This window comes from Microcaecilia unicolor, chromosome 9 (assembly GCF_901765095.1).
Source record: "Microcaecilia unicolor chromosome 9, aMicUni1.1, whole genome shotgun sequence".
Classification (NCBI taxonomy): Eukaryota; Metazoa; Chordata; class Amphibia; order Gymnophiona; family Siphonopidae; genus Microcaecilia; species Microcaecilia unicolor.
Window position 1 is genome coordinate 31,307,134 of NC_044039.1, and position 20,041 is coordinate 31,327,174.

At 45.4% G+C, this 20,041-nt stretch overlaps 1 protein-coding gene across 2 annotated transcripts in view; it reads left to right on the plus strand.

Moving 5' to 3' along the window:
- The first annotated feature begins 4,204 nt into the window (after positions 1–4,204).
- Positions 4,205–20,041, plus strand: part of LOC115477643 (sodium-coupled monocarboxylate transporter 1-like) — a 70,494-nt gene continuing 54,657 nt past the window's right edge. For both annotated transcript variants that reach the window (XM_030214656.1, XM_030214657.1), the window contains exons 1-3: positions 4,205–4,694; positions 7,224–7,289; positions 15,291–15,342. In XM_030214656.1, coding sequence (XP_030070516.1) covers positions 4,230–4,694; positions 7,224–7,289; positions 15,291–15,342 — 583 coding nt within the window. In that variant the 5' untranslated portion in view covers positions 4,205–4,229. The remainder of the gene's footprint in view (positions 4,695–7,223; positions 7,290–15,290; positions 15,343–20,041) is intronic.

The following is a 20,041-nucleotide window of genomic DNA, read 5'->3' on the forward strand; positions in this document are numbered from 1 at the left end:
GCCCAGTCCCCGCCCTAGCCCCGCCCTACCCTGGCTCCACCCCCCACCCTAGCTCCACCCCATTGATAAGATTATTCAATTTTTAGAAAATGTTTTATTTATGAAATTTCAAATAAAGACAAATGAAGCTAAATTTGTACAGAAAAACTGATTGAAATAATAAGCACAATGCTATCATGAAACCCCCCCTTCCCAGAAATTATTCAGTTCAAGTCCACTACAATTAGTAGTTCCAATTCTCATAACAAAGGAGAATAAAGGAAAAATATTAATTAATTAAGAAAAGATCCAGTACTTTCAAATTCCCATATTACTTTGTAACCCATCAAACCAGAGAGGCAACACAGAGATCCCCAACCCCAAGTAGCCAAAAAAGATGTAAGTAAGTGCATAGGTTCCCATTAAAGACAAAACCACAACACATTTACAGTACCAAATGTTTCCATAAATCAGCTATATTGGAGATAGACTGACTGACTGTCCTAAATCTAGTCCTCCTGTTCCTGGGTGTGCTGCTTTGAAATCAGCTCCCCCTGCTACCGCCAATCTTCCATGAAGAAGGAAAAATTGACACACAATCTCTCCACTGCAAAACACTATACACAAACTTGTGCAAAAACACATTCATAACCTTACCAAACCATAACAGCACTAGACAGGACGAGCTATAACCTTATGCATGGAAAGGCAGCACTGTAATTACACCGGGCTCTAAAACACCAGTACACAACCTAGTGAAAAAAAAACCCCAAAAAGGGCTGCAAATACAACACGCTAGCAGAATACTGCACCTTGATCACACATGAAAAACATATGACACAACAGATATGAAGGCAAAATACTGAACTGGAAAGTTACCTCAAGAAGTCAGACTCATCATGTAGCAATACTAGAAAAATTGAAACTTACATGCAAAATATCACAGATGCACATTTCCAAAAGCTGACATATTCCAATTAATAAATTCTGAATAAAATACTTTTTTCTACCTTTGTTGTCTGATCATTTAGTTTTTCTATTCGATTTGGTCCCAGTGTCTTCTGTTTTATGCAGTGTCTTCTTTCCATTTGATATTTTTTCTCTCACCATGTCCACTATCCTCCTATGTCCTTATGTGTCCTGTCTACCATCTGTAGCCCTGTCCCTATCCTTTCTCCAGTTTCAGCATCTGCCTTTGAAAGTGTTCCGTTCCAGCCCTTAAATTCAGCAATTTTCCCTCCATCCATATCCAGCATTTCTCCTCACTTCCCTCCATCCATGTGCATCTACATTCCTCCCCTCCCCTCTATCCATGTCCAGCATTTCTCCTCTCTCCCTTCCCCTCCATCCATGTGCATCTCCTTCCTTTGTCTTTCCTTCCCTCCATTCCTGCCCAACATTTCTCCTCTCTTCCCTGCCCTCCACTCCATCTATGTCCAGATTTCTCCTCTCTTCCCTCCCCTCCATCCATGTGCATCTCCTTCCAGTCTTCCCCCCATCCATCCATGTCCAGCAACTCTCCTCTCTCCCCTGCCCTCCCCTCCCCTCCATCCATCCATCCATGTCCAGAAACTCTCCTCTCTCCCCTGCCCTCTCCTCCATCCATCCATGTCCAGCAACTCTCCTCTTGCCCTCTCCTCCATCCATATCTAGCAAATCTCCTCTCCCCTGCTCCCTCCAGCCATCCAAATCCAGCAATTCTCCTCTCCCCTGCCCTCCCCTCCATGTCCAGTGATTTCTCCTCTGCCCCACCCTGTCCTCCCCTCCATGTCCAGTGATTTCTCCTCTCTTCTCTGCCCTCCCCTCCCATCCATGTCTGATTCTCCTTTGTCTCCTTGTCCACCCCTGCCATCCATGTCGACTTGCCCCAGACCCAAGTTTGAGGTCCTACCCAGTCCCGCCCCCACCTGCCCACCCTCAGCTCCCCAACAGTCCTCCTCGCCATTCCTGCCGTGGCCGCCCAGCGTTTAAAACTTTTTATTTTAAGTCACAGTGACGGCTCACCTCCAGCTTTTCCCTTCTCGCTCAGTGACTCCCGCCCTCGCGGAAACAGGAAATACCTCATCAGAGGAAGGCAGGACATTTAGCTGGAAGTGAAAGGCTGGAGGTGAGCCGTTGCAACTTAAAATAAAAAATTTTAAACGCTGGGCAGCCACGGCGGCAGGAACGGAAAGGACGGAGAGCTGTCGGGGAGCTAAGGGCGGGCTCAGCGGGGGGTGGGCGGCGGCGGCGCCTATGGGACTGTGAGCGCCGGTGTGGGAGCGGAGCGGGATGGAGCAGAGGAAGCACAGTTGAGGCGCACCACGCAGGGCCCCTTTAAGCACGAGGCCCTATGCAGCCGCCTCGGCCTAAGACCGGCCCTGGCATCAAGTAATTAAAAAGGTTAAAAGTGTTAAAAGTTAAATACTGTGTGTTGTAAGGAACTAATGATTAACAGGTTAATCAGTGACTAACTGAAAGGAAGAAGAAGATGGTGTCTGAGGACATTGGACTATGTTCAGTAAATCAATGAGAAATCTCTGTCTGGCATTGTGAACGTGAAAATTGTCAAAGAATTTAAGATGAGACATTTTACTGTTCTGCTGAGGTCACTACCACTGAACTGATGTAAATAAAAGAGAACCCTTTATTATAAGACTGGTGGAGTTTCTGTCCATTGGTTGGGGTTATCACTGAATGGCTAGCTAAAGGTGTAGTCACTCAAGGAAGCCGTGGCTGGAGGAGCAGAGAACAGGAATTGACTGGTGCTGCAAGCGACAAAGGCCAGCATTGAAGCATAGCAACTAAGCAGGGTCAACCTGGGCTGAAGAGAGCAGAAGGGGGACCTGCTGACAGTGTATATGACCAACATGGTGGGAGGCGGGGCTGGTGGTTGGGAGGCGAGAGTAGTGCTGGGCAGACTTCTACAGTCTGTGCCCTGAAAATGACAGATACAAATCAAGGTAAGGTATACACAGAAAGTAGCACATATGAGTTTATCTTGTTGGGCAGACTGGATGGACCGTGCAGGTTTTTTTCTGCCGTCATCTACTATGTTACTATTTAACTGGCTGCTGTGTCAGGGATTTTGTAAGAATGAGATAGGACCATTTTTTTTTTTAGAGGGGCCACTGTGCAACGGGAAGTGAAGTAGTGATATGACAGGAGCTCTACAAACCTGGAAGTGCTCATGCTGGTATTCAGGTGCATGAGAGAGAAATTCTATGTACAGTGAAATTGAAGGAAAGAGGGAGAAGGAGGAAAAAACCAAGTGGGGGGGGGGGGGGGGGGGGTCAGAGAGAGAGAGAGAGGGAGGCACCACTGGTGCTTTTCTCCCTGTCCATTTCCTACAATATACACATTGGTGCATTCCTCATACCTTTTTTTTTCATTATATCCCTCTCCCCCATTCAAGTGCCTCTGCTTCTCCTTGGCTTGTGCTAACCTCATATTCTGTTATTGCATGGCCAGGTAAGGATTGTGCCACAACCCTACTGTGGCTAGTGCTGGACTCTCACTCAGCAGAGAACAATCCTGTACTTCAAGCTCCATCCTTTCTACTCCCAGGCAGCATGTAGAGAACAGTAGGAGAAAATGTAAAGCTGGAGCAAACAGATCAGAGCGGAGAAAAGGGTTATGATACAACCCTTCCATGCCTGCCATTTCCCTGGGACTGATGCTGGGAATAAAGGTGCTGGCACCCTATTAGAGATGTGAGAAGGTACAAGAAGCAGAGGAGTGGCCTAATGGTTAGTGTAGCTAGCTTTGATCCTGGTAACCTGGGTTCAATGCCCACTATAGCTCCTTGTGACCTTGGGTAAGTCACTTAACTCTTATCTCTCCATTACTCCATGTACAAAAGCTTAGATTGTGAGTCCTCTAGGGACAGAGAAAGCACCTGTATATAATGTGTACATCTAGTAGCATTATAGAAATGATTAGTCGTAAAACATTTTTTGTCATTTTGAACTTTTTCCTCATGTTTGGGCTTTTTTTTTCCCTTTTGCTTCAGTCATTTGTTTTTTAAGAACAATTTTTAACACACATTTTAACTTTTTATCATGTGCAAATCATTTGTACATGTGCTAATTTATTTAAAAAAAACATGTTTGATTTATGCTTTAAGGCATAGTAACGAACTGAATTCACCTGTCTGTGATCAAGTTAAAAAAAAAAAAAATCTTGCCACACCTGCTTGGATTAACACTGAAAGTTTGCCAAAAAGACAAGATGAAATGACAACCCTAGAAACCTTCCAGTTCTTTTCTTTGATGAGATGTGTTTCTGGACTTCCTCTGTCCCTCCTCCTTAGACTCTCTGAATTTTTCTCCAGGCTCTCTTTCTCTTCCCCTCAGATCTCTCTCTTGGCTCTCCTCTGCTGGATGATGAGCTCCCCACGGGTTGTCGGATCTTTCACGGTCTGGGACTATGTGGTTTTCGCAGGGATGCTGCTCATCTCTGCTACCATTGGCGTTTATTATGCATTCGCCGGTGGTGGTCAGAAAACCTCCAAGGATTTCCTGATGGGTGGCCGGAGCATGACCGCTGTCCCAGTGGCGCTGTCTCTCGCTGTGAGTTTCATATCAGCTATTACTGTTCTGGCTGTCCCCGCGGAAATATACCGATTTGGAGCCATGTTCAGCGTTTTTGCAATTTCTTATACTTTCGTAGTCATCATCAGCTCTGAGTTATACCTTCCTGTGTTTTACAAGTTGGGGATCACCAGTTCTTATGAAGTAAGTTTCTTTGTATATTCTTGCTTTGGGTATGAAGAAGGGACTGTTAAAAACTGTTTGGTGCCCTTGGCAAACCTTCAGCCTGGTACTCCCCTAGTGCTACCCAGAAATGTGATAATTAAACTCAATAATTATGCTCACCCCAATATCACCCCTTCCAAAAGGATCCTGTAAAAACACAATTTGGGACATCACTCTTTTAAATGATAAGCTTTGTAAATAAAGGAAATTGCCAAAAACTATTTAATGGGGAAATGACTTATTTGACAATTGTCATTATAGAATACTAGTGTAAGTCTGTGTTTGAGCACCAAACTTTAGTAGCAAGCACTCATAGTGGGGTAGCCATGAGGGGGACCTTTGGGGGCCTGAGCCCTCCGATTTGGGTTCTGGCCCTCCAAAATTGATGTGGTGTCTGCTGGTTTGCCTGGCAGAGGTCCCCATGTCCTGCCAGCAGAAGCCCTCCTCCAACCGATGCTTTATTTATTTATTTGTTACATTTGTATCCCACATTTTCCCATCTATTTGCAGGCTCAATGTGGCTTACATAGTACCGCAGGCGTTTGCCAAGAACGGTAGAGAAACAAATACAAGGTGATATTGTGGTCGAATAAAGGGTCCATATCTTTCAGGCATAAGGGGATCAGAGAGAGAGAAGGTTAAATAGTGTCCAATACGATCGCTAGATTTGCTGCGTTGCAGGGCGTTGGCATCTATGTTGGGTCAATAGTGTATGCCCTTTTGAATAGGTAAGTTTTTAGTGATTTCCTGAAGTTTAGATGGTCGTAGATTGTTTTCACTCCTTTTGGCAGTGCGTTCCATAGTTTTGTACCTAAATGTGTTTTCCTAAGCCCCGCTTCCTGCCCCGCCCCCTCGGCTTTAGTGAAATTGAACATGCACGAGGGAAGCTTCCCCTCTCCCCCACCGCATATGTGTGAAAACTGAGCATGTGCAGAAAGTGGGTTTCCCTCATGCATGCTCAATTTCTCTAAAACCAAGTATGTGCACGGGGAGGAGAGCAGGGCAGGCAGTGCGGCGACTCAGGAAAAGAAACACTGGTTGGAGGAGAGCTTCCAGGGTAGGGCTTGGAGTCCCCCGCCAGCCCAGGTATGTGGGGTTATGGTGGGGCCGGAGATTGACAGGGTAAATTTTGTGCCACCCCCTTTGGACTCAGGCTGTCCTAAAACCTGAGGTCTGACTATGCCCCTGCTTATGCTGTGTCAAATGCTGCTGTAAATGCTCACACCTAACTGTTATCAGATATGCAGTGACGATCCTAGATCGGCTGCCACCTGGGGCGGATCGCCGATGCGCACCCCCCCCCCCCCCCCCCCCCCGGGGTGCAGCACGACAACCCCCCTGGTGCAATGACCCCCCCCCCCCCCCCGGCACATCCTTGGCTGCTGGGAGCAGCCACGTGGCTCTAGGCTTCGCTGGCTCCCTGCTCCCTCTGCCTCGGAACAGGAAATAACCTGTTCCGGGGCAGAGCAGGGAACCAGCGGAGCAGATGGGCACGCGACTGCTCTCTGCACCCCTCCAGCGGCGTGCACCCGGGGCGGACCGCCCCCACTACCCCACCCTTGGTATGCCGCTGCAGATATGCAACTGATAGTATTCTATAACCTTAGCGTGGACGTGCTGGGCATGCTCCTGATCTGCCCAAGCCCCTCCCATGTCTAAACACCCCCTCCACGCAGTAGTTGCATGGTAAAGGAATTATGCACTAAGTTTACAGAAAATCAATTAAGGACAGTTATACATATAACAGCAAATAAATGCCAATTAGCATCAATTAATGGAATTTATTGCCAATTATTAGTTGTTAATTGCCAGTGTAACAATTAAGATTTGCCCTTATTCTTTATCCTGCATGCATAATGCCTGATCTCTGCAACACAACAAAACTAAAGGACGTCCCGGCGAAGGGGCGGGGCATCCCGTATTATCGAAACAAGATGGGCTTCCATCTTTCGTTTTGATAATACGGTTGGGGACGCCCAAATCTCAACATTTAGGTTGACCTTAGAGATGGGCGACCTCGGTTTTTGCTGATAATGGAAACCGAGGACGCCCATCTCAAAAACAATCAAATCCAAGGCATTTGGTCATGGGAGGAGCCAGCATTCGTAGTGCACTGGTCCCCCTCACATGCCAGGACAGCAACCGGGCACCCTAGAGGGCACTGTAATGGACATAACACAACTCTTCCGCTTTACGATTCCCTAATGTGACTGTTCCACATGAACGTTATCTTACCACAACATCACTTTGTATTTGTTCACACCGGAGTCTGCGAACGCCTCTCCGGTACTATGTAAGCCACATTTAGCCTGCAAATAGGTGGGAAAATGTGGGATACAAATGTAACAAATAAATAAATAAAATAAACGTGAAAATGTGCATGCAAGATTATACAGTTAGGGGGAAAATGTGACTTGCACCAGGCAGTGTTTAAAAAGATAGTGATGGATGAGTACAGTTTTGAATGATATCGCCCTTGTAATTGACATGCCCTTGTCTCATTCTCAGTATTTAGAACTTCGATTTAATAAACTGGCTCGCCTGCTTGGGACGATACTTTTCATTATACAGATGGTAAGTAAGCCATTTGATTGTTCTTGACTTTTGTGCAGTGAAGGCTTGTATTTATACTGGAAAGGACTGGGATTCAAGTCTGGAAACTAGCTGGCCCTTGGGGAGAAGCAGCTCAATAGATCATAGTTTTAGTAAGTGCTATTCATCTTCCTAAAAAGAAAAAAAAAACAAATACCTGATTCAATTTATTTTAGAAAGCTCTTTCAAACTAGCCCAGGACCCATGTGAATTCCTAGTTGATCACTATGATGAAAACAATTAAAGATCGACTTTTTAAAGAAGGTTCTAACGTTTATACACCAATTGGGATGATCTGGGGGGGGGGGGGCGAAAATGGAAAATACTTGATGTTGATAGAGTTACTGCTAGTTGCTTGTTGTTTTAGTGTTCTAGCTGGTTGCAATTCCAGACTATATTATATCAAGCATTATATGTCAATAAAAAAGATTTAACCATACACCAAATACACAAGTAAATGATTTAAGTACTGACATACATGCATTCATGTGTTCACATACGTTATGTAAATGCATTATTCTATAAAAAGGTGTGTAAGGGGCCCTTTTACTAAGCCACCTAGGTGCCTACACGTGCCCAAAGCACGCCAATTCAGAACTACTGCCGGCTACTGCGTGGCCCGGGCAGTAATTTCATTTTTTACGTGCATCCAATACATGTGCCGAAAAATATATTTTATTTTCCGGCACACGGCGCTAACTGGGCGGTAATCGGCATTGTGCACACGTTGATGATTACCGCCCGGTTACTGCGTGAGACCTTACCACTAAGTGAATGGACGCGCATCAATTTTCATTTTGCCATTTTTGGCCAAAAAAACCAAAAGGCATTTTTTCCAGGTGCGATGAAAAATGGATCTACACACGTCCAAAACATGCGCCTACACTAGCGCAGTCCATTTTTCAGCGCACCTTAGTAAAAGGACCCCTAAATGTAATATCATGTAATGGGAAGGTGGGCATCCACAGGGATTTATTTTATTTTTTTATTTTATTTGTTGCATTTGTATCCCACATTTTCCCACCTTTTTGCAGGCTCAATGTGGCTTACATGGCACCGTAATCGGCGTTAACCGATTTCGGTATGAACAAGTTGCGATTAATACCAAGGTGATATTATGGTAGAGTGAGATAGATGTATGGTAAAGACAATTGGGGAGAACTTAGAGAGGGAAAGGAAGAGTTAGGATATGTCCGTTACGATCTTTGGATAAGTTGTGTCACAGATGTCCAGGTTTTTTATGTTGGGTCGGTGGGGTATGCCCTTCTGAACAGTTCTGTTTTTAGTGCTTTCCGGAAATTCATGTGGTCGAGTGTGGTTTTTACTACTTTTGGTAGTGCGTTCCACAATTGTGCGCTCAGGTAGGAAAAGCTGGAAGCATAGGTGGATTTGTATTTGAGTCCTTTGCTGCTTGGGTAATGGAGGTTTAGGTATGATCGTGCTGATTTTATGCTGTTTCAGGGTGGTAGGTCGATGAGGTCTGTCATGTATCCCGGTGCCTTGCCGTAGATGATTTTGTGAATTCTAAAGAATTAATTCTAAATGCAGAAAACTGTACAGGTATGTTGCTGTCACGTAAGCACAATGCAATGTTTTGAGAGTCCTTCCTAAGATTAGTGGCCATCTTTGTCACTCTCCCAAAATATAGCTGGAATGGAATTTGGGGTTGATCATGGGCAGGGCACACAGTTTCACACATAGGGCCCAATATTCAAAATGATTTAAAATGCCAGGAGAAGCTCCTAGCCATTTAAATCACCTGTCTGGGGCTAGCTGGGGATTTTCAGTGGCACTTAACCAGATAGTGCCACTGAAAATGCCCAGTTAGGGATAGATTCATCAACAGGAAATCTTGACTGCCCCAACTTGACATTTCGTCCTTTAGATTGTAAGCTCCTTCGAGCAGGGACTGTCCTTCTTTGTTAAACTGTACAGCGCTGCGTAACCCTAGTAGCACTTTAGAAATGTTAAGTAGTAGTAGTAGTATTTAGCTAGTTATCTATTGATGTTTTATTTATTCACACCCCTGACGCAGGCTTTGTTGCCAAAACACTGACCATGTCGGGTCTGTCTTAATAAAGTGTAGCTGAGATGCTCTCCATTTTGAAGGCTCCGTGTGCTTTTTTTGTTTTCGCTTCAGCGGCCAAGTCTGGCCAGTTAAATAGCTTTGAATATCAGGGGGAGATGCCTACTTTCTGTAATACTCCATGGGAATGGGTATTACTAAAGTGATAGATTTTCCAGAGCCCTGGGGGGGCGGGGGGGGGGGGGGAGGGAGGCCCTTATAGAGGGCTGGAGTGGTAGGATGCTCCTGGGTGGGAGGAGGCCCAACCCATGGGGAGTGGTTTGGAAATAGAATGCAGGAGATAAGAGTTGCCCTTGTAGTGAATGACAAGGGGATAGGAGTGACAAAGGGGATAAAGGTTGGAATTATACCCATAAAGGGGTCTTTGGTTGCCATAAGGTCCTCTGCCAAGAGACCAGGAGGAGGAAAAGGAGAATCCTGAGTGAGGAGTGTGACACTTGTCTGTAAAGGAGGGTTATGGCTCCTGAAAGCGGCAACCAGGAGACTGCATGTGCTACCAGTGGGCAGAGGAGCTAGGGAGCGCTCAGTCCCAGGACTAGCATAGATCCAGAGGGGGGTCACCACTGGAAGAGGGTCAGACCAGAGGAGGGTCTGAACCCACAAAGATTGAATTCGTGTTGAGAGGAGGAGAAAAAAACACCAAGAATAGCATTGTCCTACAGGATAGGCATGGACAGGTGGATTGTGTACATATTTGGTGTTCATGAGGTATCCTTGTAAATATACCTGAGAGAAGTGGTATAGAAGTTCCCCTGAGGATCACCAGAAGAATTGGATCTAAGTTGGAGTTTATATGATGTCTGGACAGCTTAATAAAGGTTTGACATACTGCAGGTGAACTGGAATGGATGAGTGAGATGAGAGACTGGCCCTGAATGTGAAACTGAACTGAACTGATTAAACTGCTTTGTGGCCTAGGGCCAGAGCTATCGCATGGGTAAGAGCCACATAAGTACCCTGGCTCTAGGCACCTAAATATAGACACACTGTTATTATGCGATGATGATGATAATGAAGATGATGATGAAGACTGTATGATTAATAAAGGTGATAATAATTCTCTGTGATTATTAATATTCTCCTGGACTTCTGCTACCTTTGTTGTTGAAGAGGAATCTAAGGCATGATTTCCACTTATAAGGTATTTCCTGGCAGGCTTAGACCTCGAAAAAGATATTGCTGGCTTCTGATCAAGCATTATTCTGTTTCTGCCAAGGAGGACATACTATCTGAGAAACAACCCCTTTGTTTAATGAGCTGGAATGAGACCGCTACCTGGCCAATTTTAAACAAGGCGGCTATACATTGGGCTTATATGAACTATATCAACTGGTAGCTGTAGCTCTTCTCCGAAACTAGCCCTGCTGGTACTTTTGATATCACAAGCAAAGAAAACATGATGTAACCATATACAAGATTTTTGGAAGCCGTTGGGATTGCTAAGGCTAACATCGGGTCCTTTTACCAAACTGCGGTAAAAAGGGCCCCACGCTAGCAGCAAGGGCTGTTTTTGCTATGTGCTGTGGCCCTTTTTACTGCAGCGGGTGAAAAAGGCTGCAAATAGCCATGGCCATGTGGTAAGATTGCTCTTAATGTGTGGCCTTGCGGGGGGGGGGGAGGGGGAGCACTTACCACCACCCATTGAGGTGACGGTAAGGGCTCCCGCACTAACCTAGCGGTAACAGAATAACGCAGGGCGCTGCCTGAATACCACTTGGTTAACACTGCACTAAGGTGCTAAGGGCTCACAGGCAAACCTGGCAGTAATCGGATAGCACACGGCATTGCCCTATTACCACCAGGTGAGCACCAGTAGGGTGGGAACTACCATTGGGCTTCTGCTGTGGCCTGACGGTAGTTCCGGATCAGGGTTGTAGCCAGACTTCAGCGGAAGGAGGGTCCAGAGCCCGAGGTGAGGGGGCACATTTTAGCCCCCCCCCCCGGCGCTGCTGACCCCCCCTGCCATTTTTTACCCCCCCCCCCCCGCCGCCGCCAGCACCACCAACTTTGACACCCCCCTGCTGACGACCCTCTCGACTGCCCTCCCCCCGCCACCGTCGCCTACCTTTGCTGGCGAGGGACCCCAACCCCCGCCAGCCGAGGTCATCTTCTTCCTTCGTTCTGACGTCCTGCACTCAGAAACAGAACGAAGGAATAAGAGGACCTCAAATGGCGGGGGTTGGGGTCCCCAGCCAGCAAAGGTAGCAGACGGCGACGGTGGGTTGGTGGCGGGAGGGGGGGGGTCGAGAGGGTCGTCGGCAGGGGGGTCCAGGGCCAAATCTACGGGGGCCCAGGCCCCTGTGACCCCACGTAGCTACGCCCCATTTCCGGATTGACGCACGGCAAGCTCATTGCAGCATGCCAACCCTTTAGTAAAAGAGCCCCTTACCCCAGATTCTATATAGCATGCTTAGAGTTACATGCAATTTTATAACTACTCGTATAGATTAATTGTTTTAACAAGCTGTTAAGCATTGTTAACAGCTCTTAACAAGCAATAACGAGCACTAGTTGGCAAAAATGAGAATTTACACGCGTATATTGCTAAGCATATTCTGTAATGTACTGTTTCTAAATTGGAATGCGCAAGGCGCAAGGCACAAGGGGGTGTGCTTAGTGGCGTGGAAGTCGGCATTTTGTGGGCATTCCAAAATCTATGTGCGTTGTTATAAAATATGGGCCAGTGTGCGTAAATCTACGCCAGCTTTTTATTGGTGTAAATGGACCCACGTAGATTCAGTCACATGAACTATGCCTAAGCGTATTCTAAATACCATGGGTAAATTTATATGTGGTATTTAGAATACGCTTAGGTGTAATTGCCTAGTGAGCATTAATTTTAGGCTCCATATATAAAATAGGGCCATTAGTGCTTAAGTGGCCCTTTTGTTAAGCTGTAGTATGCGCTAGTGCTTGTTTACCGTAGCTTAAAAGGGCTTACCGCGGGACGCGCTCAGGCATTCTGCAGTAAATTTGAGATTTACATGCACAAACCATGCACCAAATTTTTAACATTTTTTCCATGGAGGGTAGGTGGATAGTAGACATTTCTGCACTAATCAGTTAGCGTAGCTACATTGTCTCACACTGATTAGCACAAGATTAGCTTGTGAGCAATAACCGCCCACGAAAGAGGTGTTGTCGGTAAGTCTCACCTGCTAATGTTTTCAGTGGCTGCATGCTAATGGCAATATTAGTGCATGGCCTTTAATCGAGAAAATGGAAAATCAGCCATTTTACTGCTGCGGTAAAAATGGCCTTAGCACACAGGAAAGACCCATATAAGGATGAGCTAAGGCAACTTTTTACCTCAGCTTAGTTTCCTCAGTCTTTTGTGTTCCTAAAAAAGAAGTTCCTGTTTACGGTCAAAAGGTTTATATCTTTCCTGGTATTTTCAGGACTTCCACAAATTAGCAATTTTTGCAACTTAAAAATTGCGTTTTGGCTCTATGCAGGACCATTTTCTTATGCTTTCCTCGTAAGTGCTTAATTTCATACCAAGGATCCAATTATGTGTTTCTAGATCCTTCTCTGATAGAAGCCTTTCTTCTTAATACTGATTCAATCTGTTTCTAGGATTTTTTTCAATTACTATTTTTTCCCCTGTTCTTTTTTTCATAGGTGGAGATTAAGGGCCATATTTACTAAGCTGCGCTGTAGGCACGCTAGTGTTTTTAGCGTGTGTTAAAAACACTAGCACATCTTAGTAAACAGAGCCCTAAGGGCCTTTTTATATCAAGCCATGCTAGTGGTTTCTGCACAGCAGTGCCAATGAAGCCCATTGAAAACGAATGGGCTTTGTCAGCATTACCGCACCAGGGACCGCTAGCGCGGTGTGATAACAGAGACCCTCAATCTCTTATATTGTCAACTATCCTGCTTATTTTCGAATGAGAAGGGCGGCCATCTTCTGACACAAATCGGGAGATGGCCGGCCTTCTCCTAAAGCTGGCCAAATCGGTATAACCGAAAGCCGATTTTGGCCGGCTTCAACTGCTTTCTGTCGCAGGGCCGGTCAAAGTTCAAGGGGGCGTGTTGGCAGTGTACCGAAAGCGGGACGGGGGCGTGGTTAAGAGATGGCCGGCCTCGGCCAATAATGAAAAAAGAAGACCGGCCCTGACGAGCATTTGGCCGACTTTACTTGATCCCTTTTTCACGACCAAGCCTCGAAAATGTGTCCGAACTGACCAGATGACCACCGGAGGGAATCGGGGATCACCTCCCCTTACTCCCCCAGTGGTCACCAACCCCTTCCCATCCCCCCCAAAAATTTACAAACATTTTTTTGCCAGCCTCTATGCCAGCCTCAAATGTCATACCCAGCTCCATCACACCAGTATGCAGGTCCCTGGAGCAGTTTTTAGTGGGTACTGCAGTGCACTTCAGGGAGGCGGACCCAGGCCCATCCCCCCCACCCGAAACCCACTGTACCCACATGTAGGTGCCCCCCCGTTACCCTTTAAGGACTATGGTAGTGTTGTACAGTTGTGGGTAGTGGGTTTTGGGGGGAGGGTTGGGGGGCTGAGCACCCAAGGTAAGGGAGCTATGCACCTGGGATCAATTTGTGAAGTCCACTGCAGTGCCCCCTAGGGTGCCCAGTTGGTGTCCTGGCATGTGAGGGGGACCAGTGCACTACAAATGCTGGCTCCTCCCACAACCAAATGGTTTGGATTTAGCCGGGTTTAAGGTGGCCGGCATTAGTTTCCATTATCGGCGAAAACCAATGCCAGCCATCTCTAACGCCTGCGATCTCTAAGGGCGGCCCAAATGTTGAGATTTGGCCGACCCCGACCGTATTATCGAAATGAAAGATGGCCGCCCATCTTGTTTCGATAATACAGTCGGGTACGCCGCTTGACGGGGCTGTCATTAGAGATGGCCGCCCTTATAGATGGCCAGCCCCGTTCGATTATGCCCCTCCACGTTTTTGATCCCAGATACAATAATAAGTGTGGTCTATATTGATTGTTCTGTTTTCCTTGCAGTACAGTGTGGTGCTCTATTGTGTTTCTGGTTTTATGTGGGGGTTTTTATTCCTGTTATTTTTCAAAAATTTAATAACAATAAAATAAAGTAAAAAATTTAGACATTTCAGAATGGAAGAAATATTACCCATTCCTGCCTGTTTCAGTTTTGTTTTGTCGGTTATGTTTATTGGCCACAGAAGAATTTTCTTTTTCGTTTGGTGTTGAATCTCCTATGCATTGTTGCTCACAGCCCTGAGCCCAATACAATGAATTGTACAGAAAAAGAATAAACTAGATGAAAGAAAGGAGGAGGATGGGAAGAGTAATAAAATACCTTGGGCCCCTTTAACTAAGCCGCGTAGGCACCTACGTGTGCCCAGCGCACGCCAAAACGGACTCACCGCCCGACTACTGCGTGGCTCTTGTGGTAATTTCATTTTTTGGCATGCATCCGCTACGCGTGTCTGAAAAATAATTTTTATTTTTGGACGTGCGTAGTGGACACGCGCTAAGTGACATCTGACATGTGTAGGGATCTTACCACCCAAATTCTTTACCGCTAGGTCTATGGCTGGCGGTAAGGACAGAGACCCAAAATGGACGCGCGGCAATTTCGATTTTGCCGCATGTCCATTTTCGGGGGGGGGGGGGAAAGGCCTTTTTTACAGGCGCACTGAAAAATGATTCTACATGCACATCCAAAACCTGCGTCTACACTACCGCAGGCCACTTTTCAGCGGGCCTTTGTAAAAGGACCCCTATGAGAGTGGAAAAGTAATATTCAGTCAGGCACAATATCAATACAGTTCAATTATTCTACAGTTTGTTGCTGATAAGCTAACATTTTATTTTGATAAATACTGAGCATGACTTCAGTTAATAGTTTTGACAATTACACTTTATTCATAGCCTCTTTTCTTCCTACCCTAGAGTTTGTACAATGGAATTGTAATTTATGCTCCAGCCCTGGCACTTAACCAAGGTAAGATGAGACTTTGGCAACAAGTTCATGTGTGTGGCATACACTGCAAAATAGGTTAAGATGATGATAACATTATGTATTCTAAGATGGCGGTGACCACTAGTCCTGCAGATCCAGTATAGAGCCCTCCAAAGGATTAATTCTATCCTGGTTAAAATAAAGATTCTTCCCCCCCCATACTACAAAATTTCATTAGATAACATTAAGGGCCCTATTTACTAAGCCACGTTATAGGTGCATTAGCGTTTTTAACGCACGTTAACCATGTACGTGTGTTAACTGTGTATGCGCCTACAATATCCCTATAGGCACCTACATGGTTAGCACATTCTAATTGTAGGCACTTTAAAAAAGCTAACAAGCAGCATTATTCCACCAGCCTGGGAGCATTGGGCATTTATGCCCTTGACCCTTAGTAGTGGTACTGCAAGATTAACTCTAGGGTTCGATGGCACCACTTTGGATGACAGTGCTGGCAATGGTAGGAGCAACTGGAAATCGCTCCTGCCCAGATGACAAGGGACCAGGGATTTAACAAAGGTAGACCAAGAGGGAAGGGTCTTCAGAAGAGTAGAGGGGGCCTTGAGGGGGGTATAAATGTCTTAAGAGGAGGCCTTCCAGTGGGGGAGGAGAAACTTCTGGGTGAGAGTTTACCTCTAGATGGGCATTTCAAGTTGGGGGAAGTCTGATTGGGAGCCCTATGGAGGGCTTTGATTTGGGGGCAGACACTAGAGGTGGGTGCTCTGGCTACTTCAGTTGCTTATGGATGCCAGCCCCTTTAACATGTAGGCTGTCAGCATCGTGCCATTGTTTGGTGGCCCAATGCTCCCAAGCGGTATAATAACCCCAGCTATAACACAGCTTCCAGTGTGCACCCGGTGCTCATCACAAACCCTGTTATATTATTTGCATAGTAACGAGATGCTTTACATGTATTTGCATGTTTTGTATCTCATTATTAGGTAACATAGCCACCGAGAGGTGGGGGGGGGGCAAAATTTCCCGAGCCTGGGCCTCCAGGGGGGGGACCTGGAGACCTGGAGCAGGGGTCTCTCTCTCTCTCTCTCTCTCTCCTGCTCCTGACGGGACCCGGGTGATTGCATCCCGACAGGGGCAGAAGAGAGAAAACTCCGGCAATGAGCCCCCTTTGCATTGTCTGTCTAGCAGCTGCTGGGCCCTCAGGCTGCACATGCTCAGTTTTGAGTCCTGAGGAAAGCAGCCGCAGGGACAGGCACTGCTGGGCAGAGGAAGGAGCCGTGCTTCCTGCAGCTGGCGGGGCCAGCCAAGGTACGTCCGGTGGGAAGGCGAGAGGGGGGCTGCGGTGGTGACGATGATTTAGGGGGGGGACAGCAGTGGCAATGACGATTCTGCCCTGGGCCCGGCAGCGGTGGCCCTGCCCCGGGCCCGGCTCAGTCTCTCGGTGGCTCTGCTGATTAACATGGGGTAATCTAAATGACACTGCATTAGAGCACTGCAACCAGCACTACAGCCTTTTGATACTCATTAAGGGGCAAATAACTTGGGTTCGTGCCCTAACTCAGCTTGATAACTGCCCCCACCAAAGAAAACTCAAAATCATGCATATAATAAGGAGGCATAGTGTGAGTAAAAACTAAAACGTTTGTCCCCCATTTCAGCAGTGGAATGCATGCCTATGTCAAAATGATTAATGCTGAGATTTAAACCTACCCCCAGGACATCTAGGTTTTAGAAAGTGCATTTTTTGTGCAGTTCTCCAATGGAGGGATTAGAAGTTGCCCCTTAATTTTCCAGTGTTTCTTGTCCCTCCCCCTCCCCAAAAAGCAATACTGTCCAAGGATATAGGACTCTGTAACAGTATCAGAAAATATAGACGTGTATATTTCTAGGATGGCTAAGATAAATCTGTATGTGTTAGGACATAAACATGTATGTTCTGAAATTTTTTAAAATGTATTTATTTGTTACATTTGTACCCCACATTTTCCCACTTATTTGCAGGCTTAATGTGGCTTACATAGTACCGCCATGGCGTTCGCCAAGTCGGTTGATAACAAATACAAGGTTATATTGTGGTCAAATGAGGTAGATGTGTATCAGGCACTGGGTCAAGGGAATGAAGATTGTACGTTGTCCAGTACAATCATTGGTTATGCTGTGTTGCTGGGTGTGGGGATTTACGGTGGGTCGGTGGGTTAAGCCTTTTTGAAGAGGTTGATGTTTAGTGATTTCCTGAAGTTTATGTAGTCATGGATTGTTTTCACAGCTTTTGGGAGTCCATTCCATAGTTGTGCGCTTATGTAGGAGAAGCAGGATGCGTAAGTAGTTTTGTATTTAAGTCCTTTACAATTTGGGTAATGTAGGTTTAGGTATGATCGTGATGATCCGATTCTGTTTCTGGTTGGTGGATCTATGAGATCTGTCATGTATCCTGGGACTATGCCGTAGATAATTTTGTGGACCAAGGTGCAGATTTTGAAGATGATCTGTTCTTTGATTGGAAGCCAATGCAGCTTTTCACGGAGGGGGCGATCAGGGAAGACAAAGCCGTAGCAGAGAGATTAAATTAATTCTTTGCTTTGGTCTTCACCGAGGAAGATTTGGGAGAGATACTGGTGCCAGAAATGGTATTCGAAGCTGACAAGTTGGAGAAACTGAATGAATTCTCTATAAACCTGGAGGATGTAATGGGGCAGTTCTACAAATTGAAGAGTAGCAAATCTCCTGGACCGGATTGTATTCATCTCAGAGTACTGATAAAACTGAAAAATGAAGTTGCGGAGCTATTGTTAGTAATATGTAATTTATCCTTAAAATTGGGCATGGTACCGGAAGACTGGCGGCCAATGTAACGCCAATTTTTTAAAAAGGTTCCAGAGGAGATCCGGAAAATTATACACCGGTGAGTCTGACGTCGGTGCCGGGCAAAATGGTAGAGATTATTATAAAGAACAAAATTACAGAGCATATTCAAAAGCATGGGTTAATGAGACAAAGTCAGCATGGATTTAGTGAAGGGAAATCGTGCCTCACCAATCTATTACATTTTTCTGAAGGGGTGAACAAACATGTGGATAAAGGTGAGCCAGTTGATATTGTATATCTGGATTTTCAGAAGGCGTTTGACAAAGTACCTCATGAAAGACTCCAGAGGAAATTGGTGAGCCATGAGATAAGAGGTATTGTCCTATTGTGGATTAAAAACTGGTTAAAAGAAAACAGAGAGTAGGGTTAAATGGTCAGTATTCTCAATGGAGAAGGGTAGTTAGTGGGGTTCCCCAGGGGTCTGTGCTTTTTAACATGTTTATAAATGATCTAGAGATGGGAGTAACTAGTGAGGTAATTAAATTTGCTGACAACACAAAGTTTTTCAAAGTTGTTAAATCGCAGGAGGATTGTGAAAAATTACAAGAGGACCTTACAAGATTGGGAGACTGGGTGTCTAAATGGCAGATGACGTTTAATGTGAGCAAGTGCAAAGTGATGCATGTGGGAAAGAGGATCTCGAATTATAGCTACGTCATTCAAGGTTCCACATTAGGAGTCACTGACCAAGAAAGGGATCTAGGTGTCGTCGTTGAAGATACTTTGAAACCTTCTGCTCAGTGTGCTGCTGTGGCTAAGAAAGCAAATAGAATGTTAGGTATTATTAGGAAAGGAATGAAAAACAAAAATGAGGACCTTATAATGCCTTTGTATCACTCCATGGTGCGACTGCATGTCGAATATTGTGTTCAATTCTGGTTGCCGTATCTCAAAACAGATATAGTGGAATTAGTAAAAGGTGCAGATAAGGGCGATGAAAATGATAAAGGGGATGGGATAACTTCTCTATGAGGAAAGGCTAAAGTGGCTAGGGCTCTTCAGCTTGGAGAAAAGGCAGCTGAGGGGAGATATGATAGTGGTCTATAAAATAATGAATGGAGTTGAACGGGTAGACATGAAGCGTCTGTTTACGCTTTCCAAAAATACTAGGACTAGGGGGCATGCGATGAAGCTACAAAGTAGTAAATTTAAAATGAATCGGAGAAAATGTTTCTTCACTCAACGTGTAATTAAACTCTGGAATTCGTTGCCAGAGAATTTTGTAAAGGCGGTTAGCTTAGCAGAGTTTTAAAAAGGTTTGGACAGCTTCCTATAGGAAAAGTCCATAGACCATTATTAAATTGGACTGGGAAAATCCACTATTTCTGGGGATAAGCAGTATAAAATGTTTTGTATTTGTTTGGGATCTTGTCAGATATTTGTGACCTGGATTGGCCACGGTTGGAAAAAGATAGAAATTAAGATTCTTGGAAGAGAAATTAGGATTCTTAGCTGCATGAACAACACATTGTTTCATAAATTCTAATCTTTCTTGTGTTGTCTTACAAAGAATGTTGGACATCAGCATTTTTTAAATTTAAGAACAGTGTTACTGAATGCTGGCAATCTACCATGTTGTTGCCTGAATTATACTCCCCAGCTTGTGAAAGGTGATAGAGACAAAGCTGTGGAATGAGAAAGGGAGGGGGCTGGGGAGATCTGGTTGCAGAGGGAGGTGGGAGGATGACCCTACAGCAGTTTTAAAACCTAAGCATAAAACAGGGGCACATTTACCCTCCTGTTAGAATGCAAGTGTGTAAATTCTGAGAAAAATATGCTGATGTTCTTATGTTCTTATGCTGAGGTGTAAAATGTATTATTTTACTATCTTTGCAAATAATTCAGTTTGCACATT